Source organism: Balaenoptera physalus (genome assembly GCF_965194825.1).
Source record: "Balaenoptera physalus genome assembly, chromosome: 3".
NCBI classification, from domain to species: Eukaryota; Metazoa; Chordata; class Mammalia; order Artiodactyla; family Balaenopteridae; genus Balaenoptera; species Balaenoptera physalus.
The window spans coordinates 113,776,690-113,804,663 of record NC_138890.1 but is presented as its reverse complement, the minus strand read 5'-3'; the positions used below and the strand labels follow the sequence as shown (position 1 = coordinate 113,804,663).

Genomic DNA, 27,974 nt, shown 5'->3' with positions numbered 1-27,974 from the left:
GCTGCAGAGCCCCTCAACATCTCTGCATGTTCCAGAGGCACCTCAAACTCCATCTGTCCCAATGGAGGTAGCGCCTCCCTGCTTGCTTCCTTTCTGAACTCCTTCTCTGGGACTCAGAGCTCCTCTCCTCCCTAGACCCTCAAGCTAGAACCCTGGCAGTCATCTTCTCATCCCTTCTCTTCCCTACTTTCAAAACGATCACCAAGTTCTGCAAATTCTACCTTCTAAAACTCTCTGGAGATGCTTACGTCCTCTCCTACCTACTCTTCCCTCATCAGATCAGGTCCTCATTGTCTCTCCTTGAGACTATTGTATCTGTCTTTACCACATCTCTGCCTCTGTTCTTGCCCCTCTCCAATCCAGTCTCGCTCTGTCCCCCAGCTTGCTCATTGTAAAAAGTAAATCTGAAATGACTCCGATTAATGACCGAGATTGATCCACTAATCTAAATTCTTTCATGACTCCCCAAAGGGCATGGGATAAAACTCAAACAACTTAGGAAGGCATCCAAAATTCTACATGATTATTTGGCCTTTGCTACTCTTCTAGCTTCATTTTGGGCCATATTTCTTAAATTTCAGGTTCTGGCAATCCTAGAGTGTTTCTGTTTTTGGAACTCCCCATAATCTCTACAACCACTGTGCTTTGCACGTTATTTTCTTTGCTTGGAATGTCCATAGTCCTTCCTCACCCTACCACCCTCCACTGCTTGAACATCTGACAAATGTCTCCTCGTCCTTTATATCTCAGCTCAGGTGTCACCTTCTCTGAGAAGCCTCCTCTGACTTACTCAGCCAAGCTGAGGTTCCTTTTTCCCTACCTCATCCGCTACCTGCTAACTTGTGCTTCGGCACCATCACTGTTTTCTTGCATGTTTGTTTCTCAAATAGACTGTGAGCTCCTTGAGATCAGAAACCATGTCTTATTTATCTTTGGATCCCTAGTGCTGCTATGACTTACAGTACATGCTTATGAAAAAGACTGAAGGAAAGCATCTTAACACTAGGTCTGCAGTGGGCTGTAGGTGGGACGGTTGGGGCTGCTTTCATAGATACGATCTTGTTTAATCCTGGATGGTCAACTCCATGAGGGCAGATATACATCAGTTTTATTCACTCTTGTAACCCCATTGCTAAGCACAATGCCTGGAAAGCACTCAATCAAAGTGCTTCATATAGAAGCTCAGTAAATGCTTTTTTTAAAAAAATTTTATTGAAGTATAGTTGATTTACAATTTTGTGTTAATTTCTTCTGTACAGCAAAGTGATTCAGTTATACATATATGCAAATATATGTAAATATATATTCTTTTTCATATTCCTTTCCATTATGATTTGTCACAGGATATATTTTTTTAAATATTTATTTATTTATTTGGCTGTGCTGGGTCTTAGTTGAGGCACACGGCATCTTTGTCGTGGCATTCAGGATCTTTAGTTGCAGCATGTGGGATCTTTAGTTGCAGCATGCAAACTCTTAGTTGTGGCATGTGGGATCTAGTTCCCCCACCAGGGATTGAACCCAGGCCCCCTGCATTGGGAGCATGGAGTCTTAGCCACTGGACCATCAGGGAAGTCCCTGTCATAGGATATTGAATATAGTTCCCTGTGCTATATAGTAGGACCTTGTTGTTTATCCATCCTATATATAATAGTTTGCCTCAGCTAATCCCAAACTCCCATTCCTTCCCTCCCCTACCTCACCTCCCCCTTGGCAACCACAAGTCTGTTTGCTATATCTGTGAGTCTGTTTTTGTTTCATAGATATGTTGATTTGTATTGTATTTTAGATTCCACATATAAGTGATATCATATGTTATTTGTCTTTCTCTTTCTGACTTACTTCGCTTATTAGCGTGATAATCTCTGGGTCCGTCTCTAGGTCCATGGTCCATCCATGTTGCTGCAAATGGCATTATTTCATTCTTTTTTATGGCAGAGTAATATTCCACTGTATATATATACCACATCTCCTTTATCCATTCATCTGTCTATGGACATTTAGGTTTTTTCCATGTCTTGGCTATAAATAGTGCTGTTATGAACATATGGGTGCATGTATCTTTTCTAATTATAGTTTTGTCTGGATATATGCCCAAGAGTGGGATTGCTGGATCATATGGCAACTATATTTTTAGTTTTTTGAGGAACCTCCATACTGTTTTCCATAATGGCTGCACCAATCTACATTCCCACCAACAGTGTAGGAGGGTTCCATTTCCTGCACATCCTTTCCAGCATTTATTATTTGTAGACTTTTTTAAAAATAAATTTATTTATTTAATTTATTTATTTTTGGCTGCATTGGGTCTTTGTTGCTGCACGCAGGCTTTCTCTAGTTGCCACGAGAGGGGGCTGCTCTTCATTGTGGTGCGCAGGCTTCTCATTGCAGTGGCTTCTCTTGTTGTGGAGCATGGGCTCTAGGTGCGCAGGCTCAGTAGTTGTGGTGCACGGGCTTAGTTGCTCCGCAGCATGTGGGATCCTCCCGGACCGGGGACCGAACCTGCATTCTCTGCATTGGCAGGCAGACTCTTAACCACTGTGCCACCAGGGAAGCCCTGTAGACTTTTTAATGATGGCCATTCTGACTGGTGTGAGGTGGTACCTCATTGTAGTTTTGTTTTGCATTAATACATGATTTTGAATGCACGAGTGATAACTCTGTTGGCTGTGCAGATGCTAGCATCCTAATACAGACAGTTGAGGAACGGTGTTCTGAGAGAAGTTAAATAACCTGCTTAAGTGTGTTGGACAAGCCAAGCCTCAGAATGCCTGGCCCGCCACATCTCTTTAGAGAAGGAAGGAAGTGGGCTGCTCAAGGCAGCCAATTGACCAGGGGAGGGCCCTTGCCCCAAAGCAGCCAATCCTTACTGGGCTATTGTGAGGCCTGACTTTAAAAGCTGGAATAATCATATTATTGCTTGGGAATTTGAATTAAGAAACGTGGAAATTGAGGAGTTAGTTAGTAGTGGGATCCCAAAAAAAGCCTTTGGGGATGGTAGGCTGGAGTTTCAAGGGCACACAGAGGAAATCAGACAGCAGGAAGGAAACCACAACTGACAATCAGCACAGCTCCATCCCCCCACCCCCTTCCCTACCCTGCTTCTGCTTCCAGATGGCCTTCACCTTCCCAGGTCAATTTGTGTGTATCTTTACAGTCAATACCCTGTCCCACCCAATCACATGAGGTGATTCCAGTGAGGATCTGTTCCTTGCAACTAAGGTTTTTAATGAACATTCCAGATTGAAACCCAGGCCTTCTTTCCCTGAGTCCAGTGCTCTTTTCACAATTTCAGGGCTAGGGATGTTGCCTTTGTGCAGATTTTAGCAGAGGGCCATGCAAAAATGGTGCACATTAAATGTATTTAATGAAAATGAAAAGAGCTGTAACTGAGTATGAATGAGAGGAAACAGCCAGTGAGGAGCACCAAATCCCCTCTCAATTTAAGCTAGACCAGTAGGACTTCCCTGGTGGCACAATGGTTAAGAATCCGCCTGCCAATGCAGGAGACACAGGTTCGAGCCCTGGTCCGGGAAGATCCCACGTACAGCAGAGTAACTAAGCCCATGCGCCACAACTATTGAGCCTGCGCTCTAGAGCCCGCGAGCCACAACTACTTAGCCCGTGTGCCACAACTACTGAAGCCCACATGCCTAGAGCCCGTGCTCCGCAACAAGAGAAGCCACCTCAGTGAGAAGCCCATGCACCGCAACGAAGAGTAGCCCCCTCTCACCACAACTAGGGAAAGCCCATGCGCAGCAACAAAGACCCAATGCAGCCAAAAATATAAATAAATAAATATATATATATATATATAAGCTAGACCAGTTGGAGGGTCCCAAGAAACCAGAAACAGGCCTTTAATGGAGTGCTTATTTGTACAATGCATCCATCTTCTCTGCTCTCTTTGGACCTAAATCCCTGGGTTTCCAGCTGCCCCCTCCCACCACTTCCAGCTGCTACCTGGCTTGCCAGGCAGGCCGGTAGGAGAGGTTGACAGGTGGCCACCTGGGCACGTGGGCTTCTGCCCTTGAAGTCTCAAGGCTGCAGAGTGCAAAGAAATACCAAGATTATGGTTTCTATCCACGTGTGGCCTTTTGACACACAAGCAAATGAATATATTCCAGGTACAAATCGTTCTCTCCCATGAGCTATTTCTGCAGGTCTCCAACGAGACAATTACTGGTTCCACTTAACAGAGTGACTCAAGGATGGATCTGACAGCTGGCTCGTATTGAAGCCTGGTTGTTTTCCTGCCCTCTTCCCTGGCTTTAGAATTTGTGTTGAAAAGTTACAGTACAAAACGCTGAAGCACCCCACGCACCTGCCTATGGGGGAGCAGGCTCCACGGCTCCTGGCGGGCGCTCAGTGCTACCTTTCAAGGGCTGAATGGGCAGGTTCACGACTCTGGGCAGTGACAACACAGGCCCAGAGGGGTTTGCTCACCCCTGCGTTTCTCTGAAAAGATGTCTCTACTTGACGATTACCTACCTGGGGATCATCTTTTGAAACCGACTGAAGAGAGCTTATTTCATAATCAACATTTCCCAGAAATCACTCACAAGCCACAGGCTATGAAAAGAAACAGATTTTGACAAACTTCATTCAATGCACATTATTGTCAAAAGTTTGCAGAGCTGAAGGCCAGCCCTTTGAATGTTTTCAGATTTGATTTTCCAAAGGAATGTTTTCTGAAGCTACAGATACCTGGAGGCGCTGATAAAAAGCAAGAGTGAGATGTTGTGTTGGAGCTGCATTTTCAGGGGCAAGGGGAGACAATCTGAAAAGTTAGAGTTCACTTTTTATTTTTAATCTAAGCTTGAAGCATCACTGAACTATGGAGGATGTGACAATTTAGACCCAATCATAAATCAAAAACCTCCAGTCTGGTTGACATTCCATTTAGACCGAACCACAAAGTCTTTAAGAAAAAGCATCCTGATAGACCAAGAAGTGTGACATTAGTGCTTAAGAGAGTGTTGCCTTTATTTCAAAAAGCTTCCTGATGTGAAAAGGAAATAACTGCAAGGAGGCATATTGCACAATCACATTTTTGATTACTTTGATTACTGTGATGGTAAGTTTCCTGGGTTAACTTGGCCAGGCTGTAGTACTTGGTAGGCTAATCAAACATGAATCTAGGTATTGCCATAAAGGTGTTTTGTAGATATAGTTAACACCCACAATCAGTAGACCTTAAGTAAAGGAGATGACCCTTAACAACATGGGTGAGCCAGATCTAATCAGTCGAAGGCTTTAGAGCAAAACCAGGTTTTTGTTTTTTTTTCTGCCCTGATAATTTTTTTAAATTGAATCATAGTTGATTTACAATGTTTTTTCAGGTGTAAAGCAAAGTGATTCAGATATATACATATTCTTTTTCAGATTCTTTTCCATTTTGGTTATTACAAGCTATTGAGTACAGTTCCCTGTGCTGCACAGTAGGTCCTTGATGTTTATCTATTTTATATATAGTAGTGTGTCTGTTAATCCCAAACTCCTAATTTATCCCCTCCAGTCCTTTCCCCTTTGGTAACAATAAGTTTGTTTTCTATGTCTGTGAGTCTGTTTCTGTTTTGTAAATAAGTTCATTTGTATCATTTTTTTTTAAGATTCCACATATAAGTGATATATGATATTTATCTTTCTCTGCCTGACTTATTTCACTTCATGTGATAATCTCTAGGTCCATCCATGTTGATGCAAATGGAATTATTTCATTCTTTTTTTTTTTGCTTTTTTTGTTTTTTTAATTTAATTTTTTATTTTTTTTTTACTTTTGGCTGTGTTGGGTCTTCATTGCTGCATGCGGGCTTTCTCTAGTTGCAGTGAGTGGGGGCTACTCCTTGTTGTGGTGTGCAGGCTTCTCACTGCAGTGGCTTCTCTTGTTGCAGAGCACGGGCTCTAGGCACACAGGCTTCAGTAGTTGTGGCACGTGGGCTTCAGTAGTTGTGGCTGACGGGCTCTAGAGCGCAGGCTCAGTAGTTGTGGCTCACGGGCTTAATTGCTCCCCGGCATGTGGGATCTTCCTGGACCAGGGATCGAACCCATGTCCCCTGCATTGGCAGGCAGATTCTTATCCACTGCGCCACTAGGGAAGCCCATTTCATTCTTTTTTATGGCTGAGTAATATCGCATTGTATATATGTACCACATCTTCTTTATCCATTTATCTGTCGATGGACACTTAGTTCGCTTCAATGTCTTGGCTATTGTAAATAGTGTTGCTATGAACATTGGGGTGCATGTATCTTTTTGAATTACAGTTTTCATCAAAAGCAGGGTTTTTTGAGAAGAAATTTTGTCTCAAGATTGCAATGTCAACTCCTGGCTGGATTTCCAGCCTGCTGGCCTGCTCTGCAGACTTCAGGCTTGTCAGTGCTCACAATTACATGAGTCAATTACTTAAAATAAATTTCTCTCTCTCTCTCTCTATACATATATATATGAATTGACATATATATTTCACATTCTGTGGAAAACCCAGACCAATTCAATCGCATTTGTGTACCTGAGTAATAGCTGGAGTTTTTAAGATGGAAATTCAGAACCATTCAATCTGGATGAACTTTCTTCTTGCCCCTCTGAGTTTGTACTAAATGAATTGACAACATTCTTAATTTCAATTCAGATGCTACAAAGTCCTGTCTGAGGGAAGTGAGAAAGATGTTTGGATGTCAGGCTGCCTGGAGATACACACAAGAGAACTCTAGGGAGTGAGAGGACCAGTAGGGAGCATTCACCGAATGAGACGCACAGAGTTCAGACCCGATTTCCACTCACAACCTGAAATCTTACTCCTTCCAGGAGTAAGTTTTGAGGACAGAATGTGGAGAAGTCTGTGCTACTAATGGCCTGTTGGGGAAGGACAGGCTTTCTCGTCTAGATGGAAGAGCCAAACAAGAATATATTCCACAACAGAAGAACACTTTTTACCAAATATAATGACATAGGCAATGAGAATATAGGTAATATGGAACTAAAATACAAGCCCAATCTGTAATGTTAAACAAAGGCTCTAAATGACAAAGTTATTTCCACGTGCAAAGACTGGTATTACTCTTTCCATTCTTTACAAGAGAGATCTAGTCTCTGCCCATGAATGAGTCTCTTTCCTAAAATATGGAGTTCTTTCCTAAGAAGACCTGAACTCTGCTTATATTTCTCACAACCATTAAAGAACAATTAGCATTAACTCCTTCTAGCCTTCTATTTTCAAAAACCTCAAAGACCCTTACTAGAAGCAAGAGGCATTTCCAAACTATTCACCCAAATCTCTTAACCCCAGAACAAAGATGCAAAAATAGAAAAATGGAGAAGCAGAGGTCAAGTTATAATCCTGGTATCTTTCTCTTTTCCTTTCTACCTAGCTGTTCACCAAATCTGTTTCCTTTATCTCCTGGTCCACAGCTAGACTACAGCCTCCCTGCAGTTGGGTGTGGTTATATGACAAAGTTTTGGTCAGTGGAATGTGAGGGAAAGTTCCTGTGTGCCACTTTGCAGCCTGCCCTCCCCGTCAGACCTCCCACATGTGATCCTCCATGCTCTTTCCTTTTTGGCAACAATCTTGGAAATCCCTAGTTGAAGATAGAAGCCACAGGATGGAATGACCCTTGATCCCTGAATCACCACCTGGAGAGCTGCCTGCTGATCAGAAACACCTGTGTTGGACTTCATCTGAGCAAGAAATAAACTTCCATTGTGTTAAAGCACTGTGATTAGGGGTTTATCTGCTAAGGCAGTGAATTCTTAATCAACACAATGAGTGAAGAGCATTGCTTTCACCTTTAATGTACTGCAGGGAAAGTGCACAAGTTTATTTTAATCTATTGATTGGGAATGTCATTTATAGCAATGTGGCTGATATAATGAAATGCCAAATCAGCCTCAAATGTGGATGCCACATAGAATTTATTAAAATGAGATTGAATATATGATAGAAATTAAATATGACATTTCTAGATTGCAATTCCCTCCACCTCCCAAGCGCTGTGTTGGTGGGTTAAGCCTTCATGGCCTGGAAATTTTTTATCAGCTGTGGAGAGTGGAGGCATTGGTAACCAGGGAGGAAAGTAGATGCAAGGTGGCTGGGGGCTGGGGGGGGCCAATTCTTTCCTCTCTAGGTGTTTTGCCTTCCTAGGTTTTCACACACGGCCACCAGACACACAGTGAATAAGAGAGAAATTAGCATGGTTTTCTCTACTCCGTTCTTATAGAATAAAACCAACTAAAGAACACTTCATTAAAAGAGCTGTGTGTTGATTGTCTTGTTGTTGTTGCTATTATTATTATTATTATTGCAAATAACTCATTTGTAAGTTGATTCTTTAAAACTTGAAGCCCATTTCCCTAAAGAATCAATGTTATACGGGCTATGAGGTTTCAAAGATGATATACAAAATTTTATTTAACCCATTTTGTTATCTATCTATCTATCTATCTATCTCTCTATCTAAGTGTTGGGAAAGGCAGTCTCATATGTGCCTTTCAACCCAAACTGCTGTAAGGCACATATTTTGACCCCTGCTTAGGCATATAAATATGGGCCTTGGGCCTAGAACACTTCCTTACCAAGAGATAAAGAGCCACACAGCCTGTGCTGGGTTTACCACCTTGTGTAGGGTTATTTTTCCCTATTTCAGGCTCAGTGTGGGCTCCTTTGTTCCGCTTAGGGATTTGCATCAATGACCTCAGGCACATTCCCGGCTTTCAGTATTTCAGACTCCACGGAGTAGAGGTCGGGGTCTTCTAGGACAGCACAAGAGGGGTGCCAGTAGGCCATTTGCCCTGCACTGGCTGCCAGGCGGACCTGCTTGCCATGGGGAATCATGTACACTATTGGAGCTGCTCTTGCTCTCTTTCTTCTCTATGTGAGTAAAGTGTTGTTCCATCCAGTGCTTGACTGTATTGTGTTTTCCTTGGCAACTCCGATACTAAGATGCTGTGGGCAGAAGCGCCTGGAGTTCTATTCCTGGTGGCCGGCATTGTGATGATCTGTGCTATCCTCCATGCAGTTGAATTCCTCCCCAGGCATGGTCCTCCCCAGTGTATAGTCCTCCCCAGTGCATGGCATTTTGTTCATCCATCTGTCTATTGATTGATCAGTCAATCAACCAATATTTTTGAGATGCTAGACATCTTGAGGGCAGACAGAGGTGAATAAGATGTAGTTTCTGTCTTGAAACAGCTGGCAGTGAGGCAGAGTTGATGTAGCAAAAACACTGTTAATTGTAGTCTCATATCCATCTTCCTGTCTTACTTGCCAAGAGACCTCTGATTTTGTTGGGGTGGGGGCAATATACCAGCCCCAGATGATAGATCAAGATTAGTTTTAAACCAGCGATCCTATATTCTGATGTGCATGAATTAGAATTAGGCTCTAGTGCTAGGAGGATTTGGGACAAGTTTTGTTTTCCTGATGAAAGCAATGTGCCTGACATTGCTCCCTTTCTCTCTTCCTGCTGTGACCATGGACTTCGTTTCTGAAGCAGTATAAGCCGTTCTGCAACCTTGAGCAAGAAACCAAATTGTTTTGCGTCAGCAAATCCCAATTTGTTTAAGCCACTGCCAGTTGGGTTTTCTGGTACTTGCAGCTGAAAACATTCCTAGTTGATGAAGGAGAGGAGATGAGAATAACAAACAGCTGTGAGGCAAACCGCATTTAAGGGCTGTAACAGACAGGTAGTGCTGGGTGATTCAGAGAATGGTGAGATGGAAAGCTTCATGAAAGAGGTAACATTTTGGATTTGGGCAGGGCTCTGAGTATCAGGTATGGCTTAGACTGGAGGATACGGGGAGGGAGGAATTATAGGCAGAGAGAACTGCATGGGAAGGACATGTGTGTGGCAAAGCTTGGGTCTGTTTGGGGATTTGTGAGGAGCTGAGTGTGGCTTGTGTATAACATGTGGGGAGTGGAAATGGTAGATAAGTTTGGAGAGGTTGATCAATGCCTTCTGCAGAGGACCCTAAAGGTCCAGGTGGTATTTGTTCTTAGCTGGGTGAGCTTTAAGGAGGCGAGACAGCAACATAATCAGAGGTGCAGTTCAGAAAGCTGGTCTTGGTGGCCATGTTTATGAGAGATTGTTGGGGAAGGAGAGCAGATATGGAAAAACCACCAATTTAGGTTCCTCCAACTGTCTAAGTGAGAGAAAATAAAGACCTGAATTAGCTATGGTTTTGAAAAAGAACAGATTGAGAGGCACAGGGAAGGTGGAGTAGGCACTTGGCACTGGATGGAGGCAGGGCCTATAACACCTTACCTTCCTTGGTAAGGCCTTGTCCTGGCTTCTGGAATCTGGCGTATGGTCAGGCCATTTGAGATGGTTGTTCTCTTGCTCTCTGTACATCCCCTACTCAACCATTCCCCGCTTCACTCACATGACTATCCAGCCTTCTTAATTATAGGGCTTGATCAGTAACTGGGTAACTGATGAGGCCACCTGACGTCAATGCCCCCTATAAGGGGTAGCCTCCTTCTCCCCGGAGTAGTGAAAGACTGCTGCCAGGTCCTGCCTGCCCTCTGCTGCACATGGTGGGATGTCACTGTAGGACTTTACTTCAGATATATAAGATCCTCCTATCCAATAAACTGGTAGTGTCTCTGTCTCTTTCTCCAGTCTTGAGGCTGGGTAATTACAAGGCTTGTGGGTCTGCAGGGTGCAGCCCAACATCTGGAGATGAGGTTTCTTCATGGCTTTCCCTCTGCCTGGAGCATACCTCTGCCTTCTGCCTGACTGTCACTCATCACCTCTCTAGACCCTTCAATACCAGGCTCAAATCCCATCTTAAAAGAGCCCTCCTGGGGACTTCCCTGGTGGCGCAGTGGTTAAGAATACGCCTGCCAATGCAGGAGACACGCATTCGATCCCTGGGCCAGGAAGATCCCACATGCTGTGGAGCAACTAAGCCTGTGCGCCACAATTACTGAGCCTGCACTCTAGAACCCGTGTGCCACAACTACTGAAGCCTGCCCGCCTAGAGCCTGTGCTCCACAAGAGAGAAGCCACCTCAATGAGAAGCCCGTGCACCGCAACGAAGAGCAGCCCCCGCTCGCCACGACTAGAGAAAGACTGCACACAGCAACGAAGACCCAACACAGCCAAAAAAAAAAGCCCTCATGTCCATCAACAGGAGAATGAACAAACTGTGGTACAGCCATACAATGGAAGACTATTCAGTAATGAAAAGGAACAAACCAGTGATACATGCAACAATGTGGGTGAATCTCAAATAAATTTTGCTGAGTGAAATAAGCCAGACCAAAAGAGTACATACTGTGAAGTTCAGGAACAGGAAGAACTAATCTATGAGAAAAAAAGCCCAGAATAGTGGTTGCCTCTGGGGGGTGGGGATTGACTAGGAAGGGATAAGAGGGAATTTTCTGGGGTGAGGGACAGAGGTTTGTGTCACACAGTCATATGCTTTTGTTAAAACTTGTAGAATGCTCCACTTAAGATCTGCATTTCGCTATATAAATTTTGCCAAAATAGAGTGACAAATATTGAAATATAGTTAATGATATACAAGCTGAAGAATCTATGAATGAAGCATACTGATACCTACAATTTACTTTTGAGATGCATCAAAACATAAGATGTATAGATGGATGTTTGGCTGAAAATGTGATAAAGCAGAGATAGCAAAGTGTTAACAATGATAGAATCCAGGTGATGGGTAAATACTCTCAACTTTTCTGTGTGCTTGAAAGAGTTCATAATAAAATGCTGTTGGTGGGGGTGGGAAATGCCAGGTTTGAGTTATGCTAATTCACCTCTCAAAGAGGACTGGCAGTGCAAAACCAACCTGTGGGCAAACTTTGGCCTTTTGAAGAGGGCTGTGAGCAGAGGCTGAAAAAGGGGCAGTCTCATTCAGGGTCCCTTTCCCAAATGATTCTTGCTGGTAGATGGAGCAGAAAATCTCTGCTCTCTCCAGTTTTTCCTGAGTCCAGTATCATCACGTCTCCTTGCAGATTAACCCTCTATTCCTTCAAGTGTTTGTCTTCTGTGTGTCCTATGGCCCTGGGGCAAGGAGGTAGAAGACACCTAAAATTTGTCTTCCAATAAACACATTTCACATCTATTTACTTTTACTATTGACTGCAGAGTTATTTGAAATAGCACACAACGTGATTTGCTCTTTTTTTTGTCCCAAGGATAAAGAGGTTTAACAGAAATGTCAATGTACAGCAGCACCCTCTTATCCAAGGTTTCTCTTTCTGCAGTTTTAGTTACCCAAGGTCAACCACAGTCCGAAATATTAAATGGAAAATTCCAGAAATAATTAAGGTTTTAAACCTCACACCGTTCTGAGTAGTGTGATGAACTCTCACATGGTGGCCCACTTTGTCCCTCCCAGGACATGAATCATCCCTTTGTCCTGCCTGTTAGGACTTAGTAGCCAACTCATTTATCAGATCAACTGTTCAGGTGTGCATCACCCCTGATTATTTGGCTGAATATAGATTTATCAGTTGAAAATAACTTCTCTCAATTTTGAAGGCATGATTCTATTATTTCAGTTTTTTGGGTTTTTTTTTTATTCCCTCTCTCCTTCCTTTCTTCTTTCCTTAAAGGTATCTCAAATTCAGTGGGTCCAAAGCCAAAATCAAACTCCACCAGAAAATCCCATTACCTCCAACTTTTAAAAAAAATTTAATTTTATTTATTTTTGGCTGCACTGGGTCTTTGTTGCTGTGTGCAGGCTTTCTCTAGTTGTGACAAGCGGAGGATACTCTTTGTTGCAGTGCACGGGCTTCTTATCGTGGTGGCTTCTCTTGTTGCAGAGCACGGGCTCTAGGCACGTGGGCTTCAGTAGTTGCTGTGCATGGGCTCAGTAGTTGTGGCAAGCAGGATCTAGGGTGCAGGCTCAGTAGTTGTGGTGCATGGGCTTAGCTGTTCCATAGCATGTGGGATCTTCCTGGACCAGGGATCGAACTCATGTCCCCTGCATTGGCAGGTGGATTCTTAACCACTGTGTCACCAGGGAAGTCCCTACCTTCAACTTTTAAATCTATCCTAAATCAAATATTTTTACTACGCCCAATCCTCTAGTCTGAATTACCATCATTCCTCTCCTGAACTTCTAATTGATTTTCCTGATTCTGTATATTTTAAAATTGTAAAATATTTCAAACAAACTATGTGTGGCTTTATACTTTCTACTATATTAAAAAGTATGAAAATCTTACATACACAATCATAAACATGTGGAATTGCTTTAAGTGTTTAGCATTCGCTGTTCCTATGCATGCCAGCAGCCTCTTATTGCAAACACCTGGGACTCTAGCAGCTGGAGTGTGTTCAGCCATACACAGGTCAGGGAGCTGACAAACCTGGGAGCAGCCCCAAATCAACGAGTTGGGGATAAATACTCCAGATTTCCTCCCCTTCACTTCCCAGATATCTCAGCACTATTGAGTTTGTTACCCAATGGGAATCTGCTCACTGACCTTGAACTGGCCTTCTTACCTTCCCAGTTTTACTTTTCCACATACCAATTGGTGCTTTCTGGTGTCATCTATCAAATAAACTGCTTCATTCAAATTCTAGTCTCAGGATCTGCTCTGGGGGAAACCCAATATACGACAGTAATATACTCATTTTCTTGTCACTGGACTTGCAGGTTGTTTTGTTTTTCACTGTTACAAACAAGGCCGCAACATTCTTCTACAAACTTCTCAAGATTTATGTAGGAGGTTTTCTCTTGGTATTGAGTGGAACTGCTGGGTCAAAGGGTATGTGCATCTTCCTCCTTAATAAATATTGCCAACATTTTAACAGTCTGACAGTGTTAAGTATTGGGGAGAATGCCACATCTGATGCGTATGGACGGTACCTTGATGTAGTTTTATTTATTTTTTAAAAATTTATTTATTTTATTTATCTGTTTTTGGCTGCATTGGGTCTTCGTTGCTGCACGCGGGCTTTCTCTAGTTGTGGCTAGCGGGAGCTACTCTTTGTTGCGGTGCATGGGCTTCTCATTGTGGTAGCTTCTCTTGTTGCGGAGCACGGGCTCTAGGCATGCAGGCTTCAGTAGTTGTGGCATGCGGGCTCAGCAGTTGTGGCGCACGGGCTTAGTTGCTCTGCAGCATGTGGGATCTTCCTGGACCAGGGCTTGAACCCATGTCCCCTGCATTGGCAAGCAGGTTCTTAACCACTGCGCCACCAGGGAAGCCCTCACTGTAGTTTTAATTTGCATTTCCCCAATTACTAGTGGGAAGGTACAACTTTTTATATATTTTTGGCCCCTTGAGTTTCCTCTTCTCTAAATGGCTTGTTTCTTTTTCTTATCAATATCTGATATCTATAAATTCTGGATACTAATAGTTTTCTGGTTATGTTCCTTGCAGAGAGCACCACTCTCTTCTTGTGGTTTGTAAGTCTTAGTCAGTATTGATTCCTATTCTTCTGTGTGATCTGTTTTTTTCCCTCTATGGAAGATTTTCGGACATTTTTTCTTCCTGATGTTCTGTAACCTAATTTTATTGCTAAGCATAAAGGGCTCAATTTATCATTTTAGGTAATTTTTCATGAAAATAAGTACATAATGCTACAAAAAATCTAATCACAACAGACATACCTAACGCAGAAAATAACACTCCCAATTTGATACTGTCAACAGTTTGCAGCATGCTTTTTCCCACACATGAACATTTATTAAACATTTTGAGTATTATACACAATTTGCTTCTTTTATTTAGCAATTTTTGGCATTTTCCTGTCAGTACTTCATTCTTTTTAACTGCTGCAGATGTTACATTTTATAGACATATTGGTTAGTTATTTCTTATTAATCAACATTTGGGCTGTTTCTAAGTTTGAAAAAAAAAGTTGCAACAAATACTCTTGGGTCCATTTCTTTGTTCAGGATTAATTTCTAGAAGTGGAAGTTCTGGGTCCAAACCCAGAATATTTTGAATTTTAATTGATATTGCTAACTTACACTCTAAAAAGGTTGTACCAATTTATAAGGCAGAAAATGCTATTTTTTTTTTGGATATTTAATCTAAATCTTTGCTAACGTGATGGGTAAAACATGTTTTAATTTTCATTTTTTAATTCTGTGAAGTTTAGTTTCTAACTTACTAATTTTGGTTTCTAGCAATATTCATTCTCAATTTATTACCTCTTTGAATTTTTAATTTTAGCCATTATGTTTGATATTAGATTATTCTTTTCTGTAAAGAGCAGCCAGTTCTTGTTCTATCATTGTAACATCCCATGCAGTCTCACTGAAGATCAGAAACAAAGTTTTTTAAGGTCTCAAACCTTCTCCTTTAACCACCGAAAAGGTAGTCTTGTACCTGCCTCTTTACTATCCCTGTGGATTTCAACTTATTGACTCCTGGTCTGAGTGAAGAGAAGTTTTTTCAGAAGTGTGATATAAAGTAATTCACAGTCCCTCTTTTGATCTAATTTAAGTAACTGAATGCTAGCTCTTTTGTTTATAATCCATTTCTGACCCTTGGACCCACCTGCCTAGCTCCTAGCTCTATAGGCTCTGGTTTCAACACATGCTACCAGGGCACTCTCCCACTTTGGGCTGTCTTGGTAGATATTCTACCCTAGGCAGGTGCTGGTCACCTATTCTTGACTCTTGATGGGCATTCAGGAAGTTACAGCAAGAAATGTTTCACAAATGGTATCTGATATAGTCTAGTTAAGATTAATGGGGAATAAAAGTGCTTTGCTTAGAAATAATTATCCATAGATCTAAAGTCAACAAAAGTCTCTACAACAAAAAATACATAATTTTTGGGGGGGGAGGAGGAGGCTTGAAATAGATCAGAAAACACTTTCACATTAATTGTTCTTTTCATATACTTCAAATTTGTACTTAATGCCTTTCTCCTCCTGGACATCAGAAGGAACACCTGGATATCTGTAAAAGAAAAAGATGTATAATTAATTATGCAAATACACTACACATGCAAATAGTAAGAAAAATTTCAAACTACAGAAAGTTAGAAAATAAAAAGTATAATTCTTCTTCCTTTCCTTCTAACTCCTAATTTTTCTCCCCCAAACTAACCACTGTTAGCAGTTTCTATTTTATGTTCCCACTCTGTCACCCAGCTACTATGAAATTTCTTAAGAACTTTTTGTAAGTCTTACATTTGGTATCAAATCTCTTGTGTGAGCAAAGAAAAAATAAAACACAACCTTTAGCTGTTAGAGTGGAACTGAAGTTGTGTGTGGTGCATGGGGATTCTTGATTTCTGTTTAATCAGTGGACACCACACTGCTCTAATTCCCCACTGTGTGGCTTATTTCATATCCTTTACTGGAATCACTGTTTATCTGATCTTTTCTACTCCCTAACACTCACTTAGGTGTGTGTTTCCTTCAGCTTCTAAGTCAAAACCCAGGCCCTCCTTTGGGTATATACTTAGAAGTGGGATTGCTGGATCATATGGTAGTTCTATTGTTAGTATTTTGAAGAAACATCGTACTGTTTTTCATAGTGGCTGCATCATTTTACATTCCTACCAACAATGTACAAGAGTGCCAATTTCTCCACATCCTTGCCAACACTTATCTCTTGAAGGGATATTTGCACTTCCATGTTTACTGCAGCGTTATCCACAATAGCCAAGATATGGAAACTACAGTGACAGATGAATATATAAAGAAAATATGTATACATACAATAGAATATTATTCAGCCTTCAAAAAACAAGGAAGTCCTGCCATATGCAGCAACATGGATGAACTTGGAGGACATTATGCTAAGTGGAATAAGTCAGTCACAGAAGGACAAATACTGCATGATTCTACTTATATGAGAAATCTACAATGGTCAAATTCATAGAAACAGAGAGTAGAAGGGTAGTTCACAGGGGTTGAGGGAAGGAGGAAACAGGGAGTAGCTGTTCAAAGGGTATATAAAGTTTCAGCAAGATGAGCAAGTTCTGGAGATCTGTGTAACGCTGGGCCTATAGTTTACAACAGTGTAAACACTTAAGCATTTGTTGAGAGTAGATCTCATGCTGTGTTCTTATGACAACAAAAAAATTATTTTTCACTGAACACCACCCCCCCCCACAAAAAAAGCCCCAAACCAGGGTCTTCCACTGAAGGCTGTTCTGACCACTCTTGTCCACAACCCTAATCTTGGTGCACTTCCGTAGGTTTGTGCTGGCTGTATCCACTGTGCTCGAGGTGAGGGGTCAGGAAGACTTGCTTTAGTCAGGCTTGTGTTTGAATCTGGTTCTGCTCTGTGACACTTAGCTATCAATGAAAAGTCTTCATCCTTATAGAGAATTTAGCACTGTGCCTGATATATTAAGTGCTCTACAAATGTTACCCATTAATGATATTAGTTTGTTTTGTCCCCCTAACTATTTTCTAACCTCATTGTAGGCAGAGATAACATAGAAAACAAATTTAAATCTCTTATGATACCCGACAGAATGTTGAGTAATAATCGGAATTAACCTTTTGTTGACCAATTAGAGATTATGCCATTTTGAAAAAAAATATAATAGAAACATGAAATAACAATAGCATAATAATATGTAAGAAAAAAAAAGGAGAATATATTTCAGAGGAAGAAGGTATGTTTCTATTTACTAACCATTTCCTAAGCTGTTTCTGTTCTACTGTTTTAGTAGCAATATAGTTTTTTCTTTGTTTAAAGAAATGATTTTACTAGGCCAACTTTAAACCACAATTTTACTTTCTTAGATGAGTCACCAAAAGTAACATTTACCTTTGTGTGTGTTGTGTAAAATTCTCAAGAGTATCAAGATTGTCAGTTAACAAGATAAAAGCAAAGTATCAAATCAAAGCTATTTCTAAAACCATGAATAATAATGATTTAGAAATAACTATGCTATGGGCTAGATATGGTCACTAGTCATGGTAATAATGTTTATTTTCTCTGTGAAACGAAAATTTAATTCTGCTTAAGATTAATTTTACTTTCCACAATATTCACATATTCAGTCTGTTTTAATAATGATAACTACCTCATAATCATAATTCCAAACTTTTCTGAAGAACAAACTGTCTAAGAGCAACCTTTGAACTCCAAGTTTAAGTCTAACAGGATTTGGAAATACCACCTATTTATTAAGAACCACCCAGATAGATGGTCTTTTCTAGAATCTTCAAGCATTAAAGAAGCAAATGAATACAAATAATCATAAGATCTGAACTGACAAAGGATCATGAGAATAATGCAGAGATGATCTGATGGAAGGTCTAAAACAGAGGTAAACAGAGTTCCTGGAACAGGTATCTATAAGGACCAAATCGTAACTAAAAATGATGACTCTGTAGGAAGCACAGGCTCAGGAGGAGAGGGATCCACAAATAATATGGACAAATATGCCAGGATCCTGTTGGACAGTCAAGAAATAATGGGAACGGAAGAGGAAACGTCAGCCCATCTAAATCCTACTTCAAGTGTCTACTGGTGAGGGGCATCTGTCCTAGCTCTGGAGCCAATTACTGCCTCAAAGGCCTCTTCTGGTCTTTAATCCTATTTGACTACATGGTCACATAAAAGGTTGTTAACTAGAAGGAGAAGTCTGTTTGGGGCTCATTAAGTGGGAAAACTGCTGCTATAAAATATTTTGCTCTGATGGTTTGGTTGGAGCCTAGTGTGAAATAGTCTGAGATAGAAAGACTTCTTCCAGGCAAGATGAATAAGGGCAGAGCCTTAATGGACAGGCTGGCATGGTGCTGTCAAAAAAAATGATTGCATTGACAATGACCCACTGGGAAAAAAGGGAGACAAAGTAAAACCATCTTACTTCGTTAATATTCTGCTTTTAGACTTCTACCACTTGTGGCTTCATCTACATTTTAATTTATTCTCTTCTTGCTTCACAGTAGTCCTCTTTCATTTTTATTTCATTATACTGGTGCTTTTATTACCAGGAAGTTTGGTGTTAATAAAAGATACTGTGTCTGAACTGAAACCTATGTAACCACAAGAGGCCTAGGATAGGGATAATGGAAGTCTAAACAAAGTGGGTAGCTGTGGGGAAAGAATGAAGGGGAGTAAAGAATGATCAGAACTCATTTCTGGACAGTAGGGAGCAATTCTAAGTTGCCCAATGTAGAGAGATTTGGAAAGAAAGCTCCAGAATTGAGCAATGTTACAGATGTCCAGGGACAAAGTGTATTCTCTTTGCTTCAGAGGTTTCCTTTTTCTCTATTTCATGAAAGATTTATACTACTTCATATCTCCCTTATCCCTTAGGGGATTCCCTCCATCCCATGTTAAAGAGGCTGTTACTACGTTGCTACAGGCTTGAAAGTACAGATGACCATGATGTACTGCAGTGGAAGAAAGGACTTTTTGTTTTCTTCCATAGCCTTGTTTAGAATGTCCATTTTGGAGCAATTTCTTTGAATTTTGGCTTTGGATAGCAATTTCCTATCTCAGTCTATTCACCATTAAAAATTTCTCAGACATTTAAAGAAGAATTAATACCAGTCCTTCACAAACTCTTCTAAAATGTAGAAGAGGAGAGAACACTTCCCAACTCATTCTGTGAGGCTAGCACTATCCTGATAGCAAAACTAGATGAAGACGTTACCAAAAAAAACCTACGGACCAATATACCGATATCCTTATGAATATAAATGTAAAAATCCTCAACAAAATATCAGCAAATGGAATTCAGCAACATATAAAAAGGATTATACATTACTACCAAGTGGGGTTTATCTCAAAAATGCCAGATGGGTTTAACAGAAAAATCAACTGATGTAATATACCATATTGATAGCGTACTAAGTATTTATTATATATTTTGTCTTATTAACGACAAAAACCACATGATTATCTCAAAAGACTCAAAAAAAAGTATTTGACAAAACCCAATATCCCTTCATGATAAAAACACTCAATGAATTAGAAATAGAAGAGCTCTTCCTCAGTGTGATAAAGGGCATGTATGAAAGACCCACAGCTAACATCGTATTTAATGGATGCTTTCTCTCTAAGATCAGGAACAAGACAAGGATGTCTGCTCTTGCCATTTCTATTGAACATCATACTGGAGGTTCTAGCCAGGACAATTAGGCAAGAAAAAGAAATAAAAAGCATCCAGATTAGAAAGGAAGAAGTAAAACTATCTCTATTTGCAAATGATATATTCGGTATCTAGAAAATCTGAAGGAATCCATTTACAATCAGAATAAATGAGTTCAGTGAGGTTGCAGGATACAAGCTCAATAAACAAAAATCTATTGTATTTCTATATATTAGCAATGAACAATCTGAAAATAAAATTAAGAAACAATTTGATTTACAATAGTATCAAAAAGAACAAAATATTTAAGAATAAATTTAACAATGAAGTGCAAGGTTTGTACACTGAAAGCTACAAAACATTGCTGAAAGAAATTAAGGAAGATCCAAATAAGTTGAAAAGACATCAAATGTTCATGATTTGGCAGTTAATACTGATGTGATGGCAATACTCTCCAAAGTAATCTACAGATACAGTGCAATCTCTATCAGAATCCTAGCTTGCTTTTTGGCAGAAATTGACAAGCTGATCATAAAATTCATGTGGAAATGCAAGGAACATAGAGTAGTCAAAACAACAAAGAACAACAAAGTTGGAAGACTAGTACTTCCTGATCGCAAAAGTTATTACACGGCTGCAGTAATCAAGACAGTGTGGTTCTGGCATAAAGATACACATGTAGATCAGTGGAATAGAACCGAGTGTCCAGAAATAAACCCTCACATTTATAGTCAACAGATTTTCCACAGACGTGCTAAGACAATTCAGTCGGGGAAAAGAATAGTCTTTTCAACAAATAGTGCTAGGACAACTGGTGTGCTGCTTACCAAAGAATGAACTTGGACCTCTTCCTTATAGCATATATAAATTAACTCAAACAGATCATAGACTTAAATTAAGAGTTAAAACTATAAAACTCTTAGAAGAAAACACAGGAAAAAATCTCTGTGAGCTTGGATTAGGTAATGGTTTCTTAGGTATGAAACCAAAAGGACAATTGACAAAAGAAAAAAATAGAAAAATTGGACTACATAAAAATTAAAAACCTTTGTGCGGCAAATGATTAGGAAAAGTGAAAGTCAATTAGGAAAGTGAAAAGACAATTCAGATAATAGGAGAAAATATTTTCAACTCATATATCTGATAAAGGACTTGTATCCAGAATATTCAAAGAACTCTTAAAACTCAGTAATAGAAAGATAAATAACCAAATTTTAAAAATGGGCAAAGGATGTGAATTGATATTTTTCCAAACAAGATACAGTATATAAATCTCCAATAAGCACCTGAAAAGATATTCAACATCATTAGTCATTAGGGAAATGCAAATCAAAGCCACAATGAGATACCACCTCATCCCTACTAGGATAGCTATAACCAAAAAGGCAGACAATAACAAGTGTTGGCAAGGATATAGAGAAACTGGAACCTTCATATGTTGCTTGTGGGACTGTAAAATGGTACAGTCACGTTATCAAAAGTTCAGCAGTTCCTCAAAATGTTAAACTATATGACCCAGTGATTCTTCTCCCAGATTATACCCAAGAGGAATGAAAATATACATCCCCACAAAAACTTGTACATGAATGTTCAAAACAGCATTACATTAACCAAAAAGTGGAAATAAATCAAATGTCTACTAATTGGTGAATGGATAAATAAAATGTAGTAAATCTATACAATGGAATTCTTTTTGGCATGAAGTACTGATACATATTACAACATGGATGACCTTGAAAACAGTATGCTAAGTGAAAGAAGCCAATTCCATGAAAGAAGCCAATTCCAGGAAGGACTTCATATTATATGATTCTGTTAACATGAAATATCCAGAATAGGCATATCTATAGAGATAGAAAATAGATTTAGTGGTTCCTAGAGCCAGCAGGGGAAGGGAATGGAGAGTGACTGCTAATGTGTACAGGGGTTCTTTTTGGATGGTGAAAATGTTCTGAACTTAAGATTGTGGTGATGGCTGCACAACTCTGAATATACTAAAACCATTGAATTATATACTTCGAATGGGTGAATGTTGAGATGTGTGAATCATTTCTCAGGAGATGTTAATATTTTCTTTTCTAAGATTCAAAGAGCCAGAATTGTATTTGTTTTAAGTTATCAAGGATCTTGAAGGGTCATAACTTTGGAAAGAGGTCTAATCGAGAGTGACAGGGTTTACAAAGGTATTTAATATGAAGCTGATTCACACAGTAATCTATTCTTTTTGTTAGTAGCGAAAAAAAAAGGTAAGAAATGAGGGATAGCAGAGATCAATATCCACATAATGTGAGAATCAGCAATCTAAGCAGTACAAGAGAAAATAAGGTGGGACAAAGAAACACAGCTGATTAAAAAAAAAAAATATATATATATATGAAATCAATGTGATTTTTCTAAGTAGTCATCTTTGAAGACTATAAGCAAAAGCCTGTACTTTAGCTGTTTAGAAACTTTTTAGAGTTCTTAGAATTTCCAGTTTTCTTTAGACCTAGTTAAGAGCCCAAGAAAATCAGTCACAAACTTCATTTGATTTGAGACCATTACCTATATTACTCTGTAAAGTAATATACTTTATTCTAAAGTTTGGCCATCCATTTATTCAGACTTGGCTCTGAATGCTGCTTTTAGGAGGTATTTCCAAAATCAAACTTGCACTCAAAGAATGACTGTTTTCAACTGAGAGTGTTTGAAAGAATGTGTTAAGAGCTAGTCTAAAAGTGTCGATATAATTAATCTTCTACTCTGCACAGCCAACAGCTGAAAAGCACTTTTAAACTAAAATGTTTTCAAAAGCAGACAGTTTCATGCTAAAATCAAAGTAAACTACAGAGTAAATCAAGTGTAACATCTTCTTCCACCTCCACCACTAAGTTAGTTCCTTCATCTTTCACCTGAACTACTGTAACTGATCTCCCTGCTTCACTCTTGTCCCCTCCAGCCCATTGCCCATAAAGAGAAGAGTGTCACTCTCTATTCAGAACCCTCTAAACCTGTCCTGGGTCTGATCCCTCTTGGTCTCCCCCTCGCTCACAATGCCCACCATGGCTGTCAGGTTCAGGGAACACGCCAGGCTTCTTTCTGCCCTCAGGTCTCTGCGCTAGCTACTTCTGGTTTCTGGAATGCTCTCCTCAGCCCTTTGTGTGGCTGGCTTCTTGCCATTTAGATCTGGTGTAGACATCACTCTTCAGAGAGGACTTCTCAGACTACACAGTATCTACCACATCACAGTATTTCAATTTACCACACAGCAACTCTTTGGATGTTTATCTATTATTTGCCACCGTCCTCCTCTACTATAAACGATGTAATCTCCTGGAGAATAGTGACATCATCTGTCTTGGTAAACACTGTATCCCCAATGCCTAAGACAAAGTCTGATGCTAGATAAGCACTGATCTTACAGAATGAACTAATGCCTATTCTCTAGATTTCAGTGAAGTCATTAAAACCTGAACATTCCCAAGTCTGTTAAAGCAGATATCCAAAAATTCCTATAGTTTTTGTCTATAAAACACACTGCTACTTCGAATTCAATCTGAAGAGACATTCTCTTTTCTATAATTCTTAAGCAGGAAAGCCAAAGGTGCTTCAGACTAATTAATAACATTTTACTTACTCTGGGATAAGTTTATATTTTTCCAAATCAATTTCTGGAAAAAATGTGTCACTTTCAAATTCCTGCATGATCCTTGTCACAAATAGTCTAATATGGCCTGGCTTCTTCATGGCTTCCTTTGAAATAAAACAAAAGGCATCAATTTCGTTATTTATCTGTGTCAAAAGTTAAAGAAACTCTAATATTTTTGCTTTAATTACATATACTGAAGTTTGTACTAGATATTAGAGACATGCTACATATCTTGTTACCTCCAAAGCATGCTATTTAATTATCCTATTCTTTAGTTTGGGACCCTGTGAAGTATGACTTAGTTGGGAATGGCCCTAATCATTTATCAATAATTACAAGGGTGAGTTCAAACATACTCTGGGCTCTAGTTTGCTTACATGAACTCTTTTTTTCATTTTAAGCATTCAATTTTGTCTTTTATCTTTGGTTGTTGTTTAAGAATTAAAAACCCCAAATTATCTAGTTACCCTCCACAGAAAAAATTTACATATGTATATATGGATAGGATAGTAAATTCATGAGACCTTGACTAATGAAAATCCCAAGGGCATACTTAGTACATATACATAAAATTTAATGCCTCAATTTCTCAGCAGATAGTTACAATGCTAGTAGGTAATTTATTCTGTCTCTTGTTGCTAATGATTGCATTTGGCATTATATTGTTAATGACTTTTCTATTACTGCCTATAGTACTATTGATAGTTTATACAGAAAAAAAACTGCCCTGGAACAAATATCTTAAAATTCTAATACAAAGTCAGGAGTCCCAACTGCAACTCTAAGAAAGCAATAACTCTTGATTTTGAAATAGCTTTTGAAACAAAACAAAAACACATACACATATAAATTCAACTGTGTGTAATCCTTAAAATTCCATACAAAGGGCATAGAACAAATTTTACTTTTTATTTTCAATACTATGGCTTACATTAAATCATTTATTCTCTTGCCCCAATCAAATCAGTATCCTACCAATTCTTACTGTACCAAAAATTAGAAAAATTGAAGGGACTAATCACAGATTAGTAAAGATCTGTATCAAAGAAGATCTGTATCAAAGTTAATGATATATGGCCCAACTTTTCTTTCTTTTTCTTTTTTTAACATCTTTATTGGAGTATAATTGCTTTACAATGGTGTGTTAGTTTCTGCTGTATAACAAAGTGAATTAGCTATACATATATATACCCCCGTATCTCCTCCCTCTTGCATCTTCCTCTCACCCTCCCTATCCCACCGCTCTAGGTGGACACAAAGCACCCAGCTGATCTCCCTGTGCTATGTGGCTGCTTCCCACTAGCTATCTATTTTACATTTGGTAGTGTATATATGTCCATTCCACTCTCTCACTTCATCCCAGTTTACCCTTTCCCCTCCCCGTGTCCTCAAGTCCATTCTCTACGTCTGCGTCTTTATTCCTGTCCTGCCCCATGGTTCTTAAGAACCGTTTTTTTTTTTTTTTTTCAATTCCATATATATGTGTTAGCATATGGTATTTGTTTTTCTCTTTCTGACTTACGTCACTCTGTATGACAGTCACTGAGTCCATCCACCTCACTACAAATAACTCAATTTCGTTTCTTTTTATGGTTGAGTAATATTCCAATGTATACACGTGCCACATCTTCTTTATCCATTCATCTGTTGATGGACACCTAGGTTGCTTCCATGTCCTGGCTATTGTAAATAGAGCTGCAATGAACATTGTGGTACATGACTCCTTTTGAATTATGGTTTTCTCAGGGTCTATGCCCAGTAGTAGGATTGCTGGGTCATATCGTAGTTCTATTTTTAGTTTTTTTAAGGAACCTCCATACTGTTCTCCATAGTGGCTGTATCAATTTACATTCCCACCAATAGTGCAAGAGGGTTCCATTTTCGCCATACCTTCTCCAGCATTTATTGTTTGTAGATTTTTTGATGATGGCCATTCTGACTGGTGTGAGGTGATACCTCACTGTAGTTTTGATTTGCATTTCTCTAATGATTAGTGATGTTGAGCATCCTTTCATGTGTTTGTTCACAATCTGTATATCTTCTTTGGAGAAATGTCTATTTAGGTCTTCTGCCCATTTTTGGACTGAGTTGTTTGCTTTTTTGATATTGAGCTGCATGGGCTGCTTTTTTATTTTGGAGATTAATCCTTTGTCAGTTGCTTCATTTGCAAATATTTTCTCCCATTCTGGGGGTTGTCTTTTCGTCTTGTTTATGGTTTCCTTTTTTTTTTTTTTAAATTAATTAATTAATTAATTTATGGCTGTGTTGGGTCTTCGTTTCTGTGTGAGGGCTTTCTCTAGCTGTGGCAAGCGGGGGCCACTCTTCATCGCGGTGCGCGGGCCTCTCACTATCACGGCCTCTCTTGTTGCGGAGCACAGGCTCCAGATGCGCAGGCTCAGTAATTGTGGCTCATGGGCCCAGTTGCTCTGTGGCATGTGGGATCTTCCCAGACCAGGGCTCGAACCCGTGTCCCCTGCATTGGAAGGCAGATTCTCAACCACTGCGCCACCAGGGAAGCCCTATGGTTTCCTTTGCTGTGCAAAGCTTTTAAGTTTCATTAGGTCCCATTTGTTTATTTTTCTTTTTATTTCCATTTCTCTAGGAGGTGGGTCAAAAAGGGTCTTGCTGTGATTTATGTCATAGAGTGTTCTGCCTATGTTTTCCTCTAAGAATTTTATAGTGTCTGGCCTTACATTTAGGTCTTTAATCCAGTTTGAGTTTATTTTTGTGTATGGTGTTAGGGAGTGCTCTAATTTCATTCTTTTATATGTAGCTGTCCAGTTTTCCCAGCACCACTTATTGAAGACACTGTCTTTTCTCCACTGTATATTCTTGCCTCCTTTATCAAAGATAAGGTGGCCATATGTGTGTGGGTTTATTGCTGGGCTTTCTATCCTGTTCCATTGATCTATATTTCTGTTTTTGTGCCAGTACCATACTGTCTTGATTACTGTAGCTCTGTAGTATAGTCTGAAGTCAGGGAGCCTGATTCCTCCAGCTCTGTTTTTCTTTCTCAAGATTGCTTTGGTTATTCGGGGGTCTTTTGTGTTTCCATAAAATTGTGAAATTTTTTGTTCTAGTTCTGTGAAAAATGCCAGTGGTAGTTTGATAGGGATTGCACTGAATCTGTAGATTGCTTTGGGTAGTACAGTCATTTTCACAGTGTTGATTCTTCCAGTCCAAGAGCATGGTATATCTCTCCATCTGTTTGTATCGTCTTTAATTTCTTTCATCAGCACCTTATAGTTTTCTGCATACAGGTTTTTTGTCTCCTTAGGTAGGTTTATTCCTAAGTATTTTATTCTTTTTGTTGCAATGGTAAATGGCAGTGTTTCCTTAATTTTTCTTTCAGATTTTTCATCATTGGTGTATAGGAATGCAAGAGATTTCTGTACATTAATTTTGTATCCTGCTAGTTTACTAGATTCATTGATTAGCTCTAGTAGTTTTCTGGCAGCATCTTTAGGATTCTCTATGTATAGTATCATATCATCTGCAAACAGTGACAGTTTTATTTCTTTTCCGATTTGGATTCCTTTCATTTCTTTTTCTTCTCTGATTGCTGTGGCCAAAACTTCCAAAACTATGTTGAATAATAGTGGTGAGAGTGGGCAACCTTGTCTTGTTCCTGGTCTTAGAGGAAATGGTTTCAGTTTTTCACCATTGAGAACGATGTTGGCTGTGGGTCTGTCATATATGGCCTTTATTATGTTGAGGTAAGTTCCCTCGATGCCTATTTTCTGGAGGGTTATTTTATCATAAATGGGTGTTGAATTTTGTCAAAAGCTTTTTCTGCGTCTGTTGAGATGATCATATGGTTTTTCTCCTTCAGTTAGTTAATATGGTTTATCACATTGATTGATTTGTGTATATTGAAGAATCCTTGCATTCCTTGTATAAACTCCACTTGACCATGGTGTATGATCCTTTTAATGTGCTGTTGGATTCTGTTTGCTAGTATTTTGTTGAGGATTTTTGCATCTATGTTCATCAGTGATATTGGCCTGTAGTTTTCTTTCTTTGTGACATCTTTGTCTGGTTTTGGTATCAGAGTGATGGTGGCCTCATAGAATGAGTTTGGGAGTGCTCCTCCCTCTGCTATATTTTGGAAGAGTTTGAGAAGGATAGGTGTTAGCTCTTCTCTAAATGTTTGATAGAATTCACCTGTGAAGCCATCTGGTTCTGGGCTTTTGTTTGTTGGAAGATTTTTAATCACAGTCTCAATTTCAGTGCTTGTGATTGGTCTGTTTATATTTTCTATTTCTTCCTGGTTCAGTCTTGGAAGGTTGCACTTTTCTAAGAATTTGTCCATTTCTTCCAGGTTGGCCATTTTATTGGCATATAGTTGCTTGTAGTAAT

At 39.6% G+C, this 27,974-nt stretch overlaps 2 protein-coding genes and 1 long non-coding RNA gene across 6 annotated transcripts in view; all 3 read right to left on the bottom strand.

Annotated features, from left to right (window-relative positions):
* Positions 1 to 27,974, bottom strand: part of LOC309659071 — a 128,705-nt gene that overhangs the window by 60,578 nt on the left and 40,153 nt on the right. The window lies entirely within an intron of this gene.
* ANKRD34B (ankyrin repeat domain 34B) overlaps positions 1 to 27,974 on the bottom strand; it is a 77,394-nt gene that overhangs the window by 45,003 nt on the left and 4,417 nt on the right. The gene's annotated exons all lie outside the window — the stretch shown is intronic.
* DHFR (dihydrofolate reductase) overlaps positions 14,615 to 27,974 on the bottom strand; it is a 28,534-nt gene continuing 15,174 nt past the window's right edge. For 3 of the 4 annotated variants that reach the window (XM_082458297.1, XM_082458299.1, XM_082458298.1), the window contains 2 exons: positions 23,604 to 23,719; positions 14,615 to 15,879 (listed from right to left, as the gene is read on the bottom strand). In XM_082458297.1, coding sequence (XP_082314423.1) covers positions 15,801 to 15,879; positions 23,604 to 23,719 — 195 coding nt within the window. In that variant the 3' untranslated portion in view covers positions 14,615 to 15,800. The remainder of the gene's footprint in view (positions 15,880 to 23,603; positions 23,720 to 27,974) is intronic. The other variant, XM_082458300.1, reaches the window with a different exon arrangement.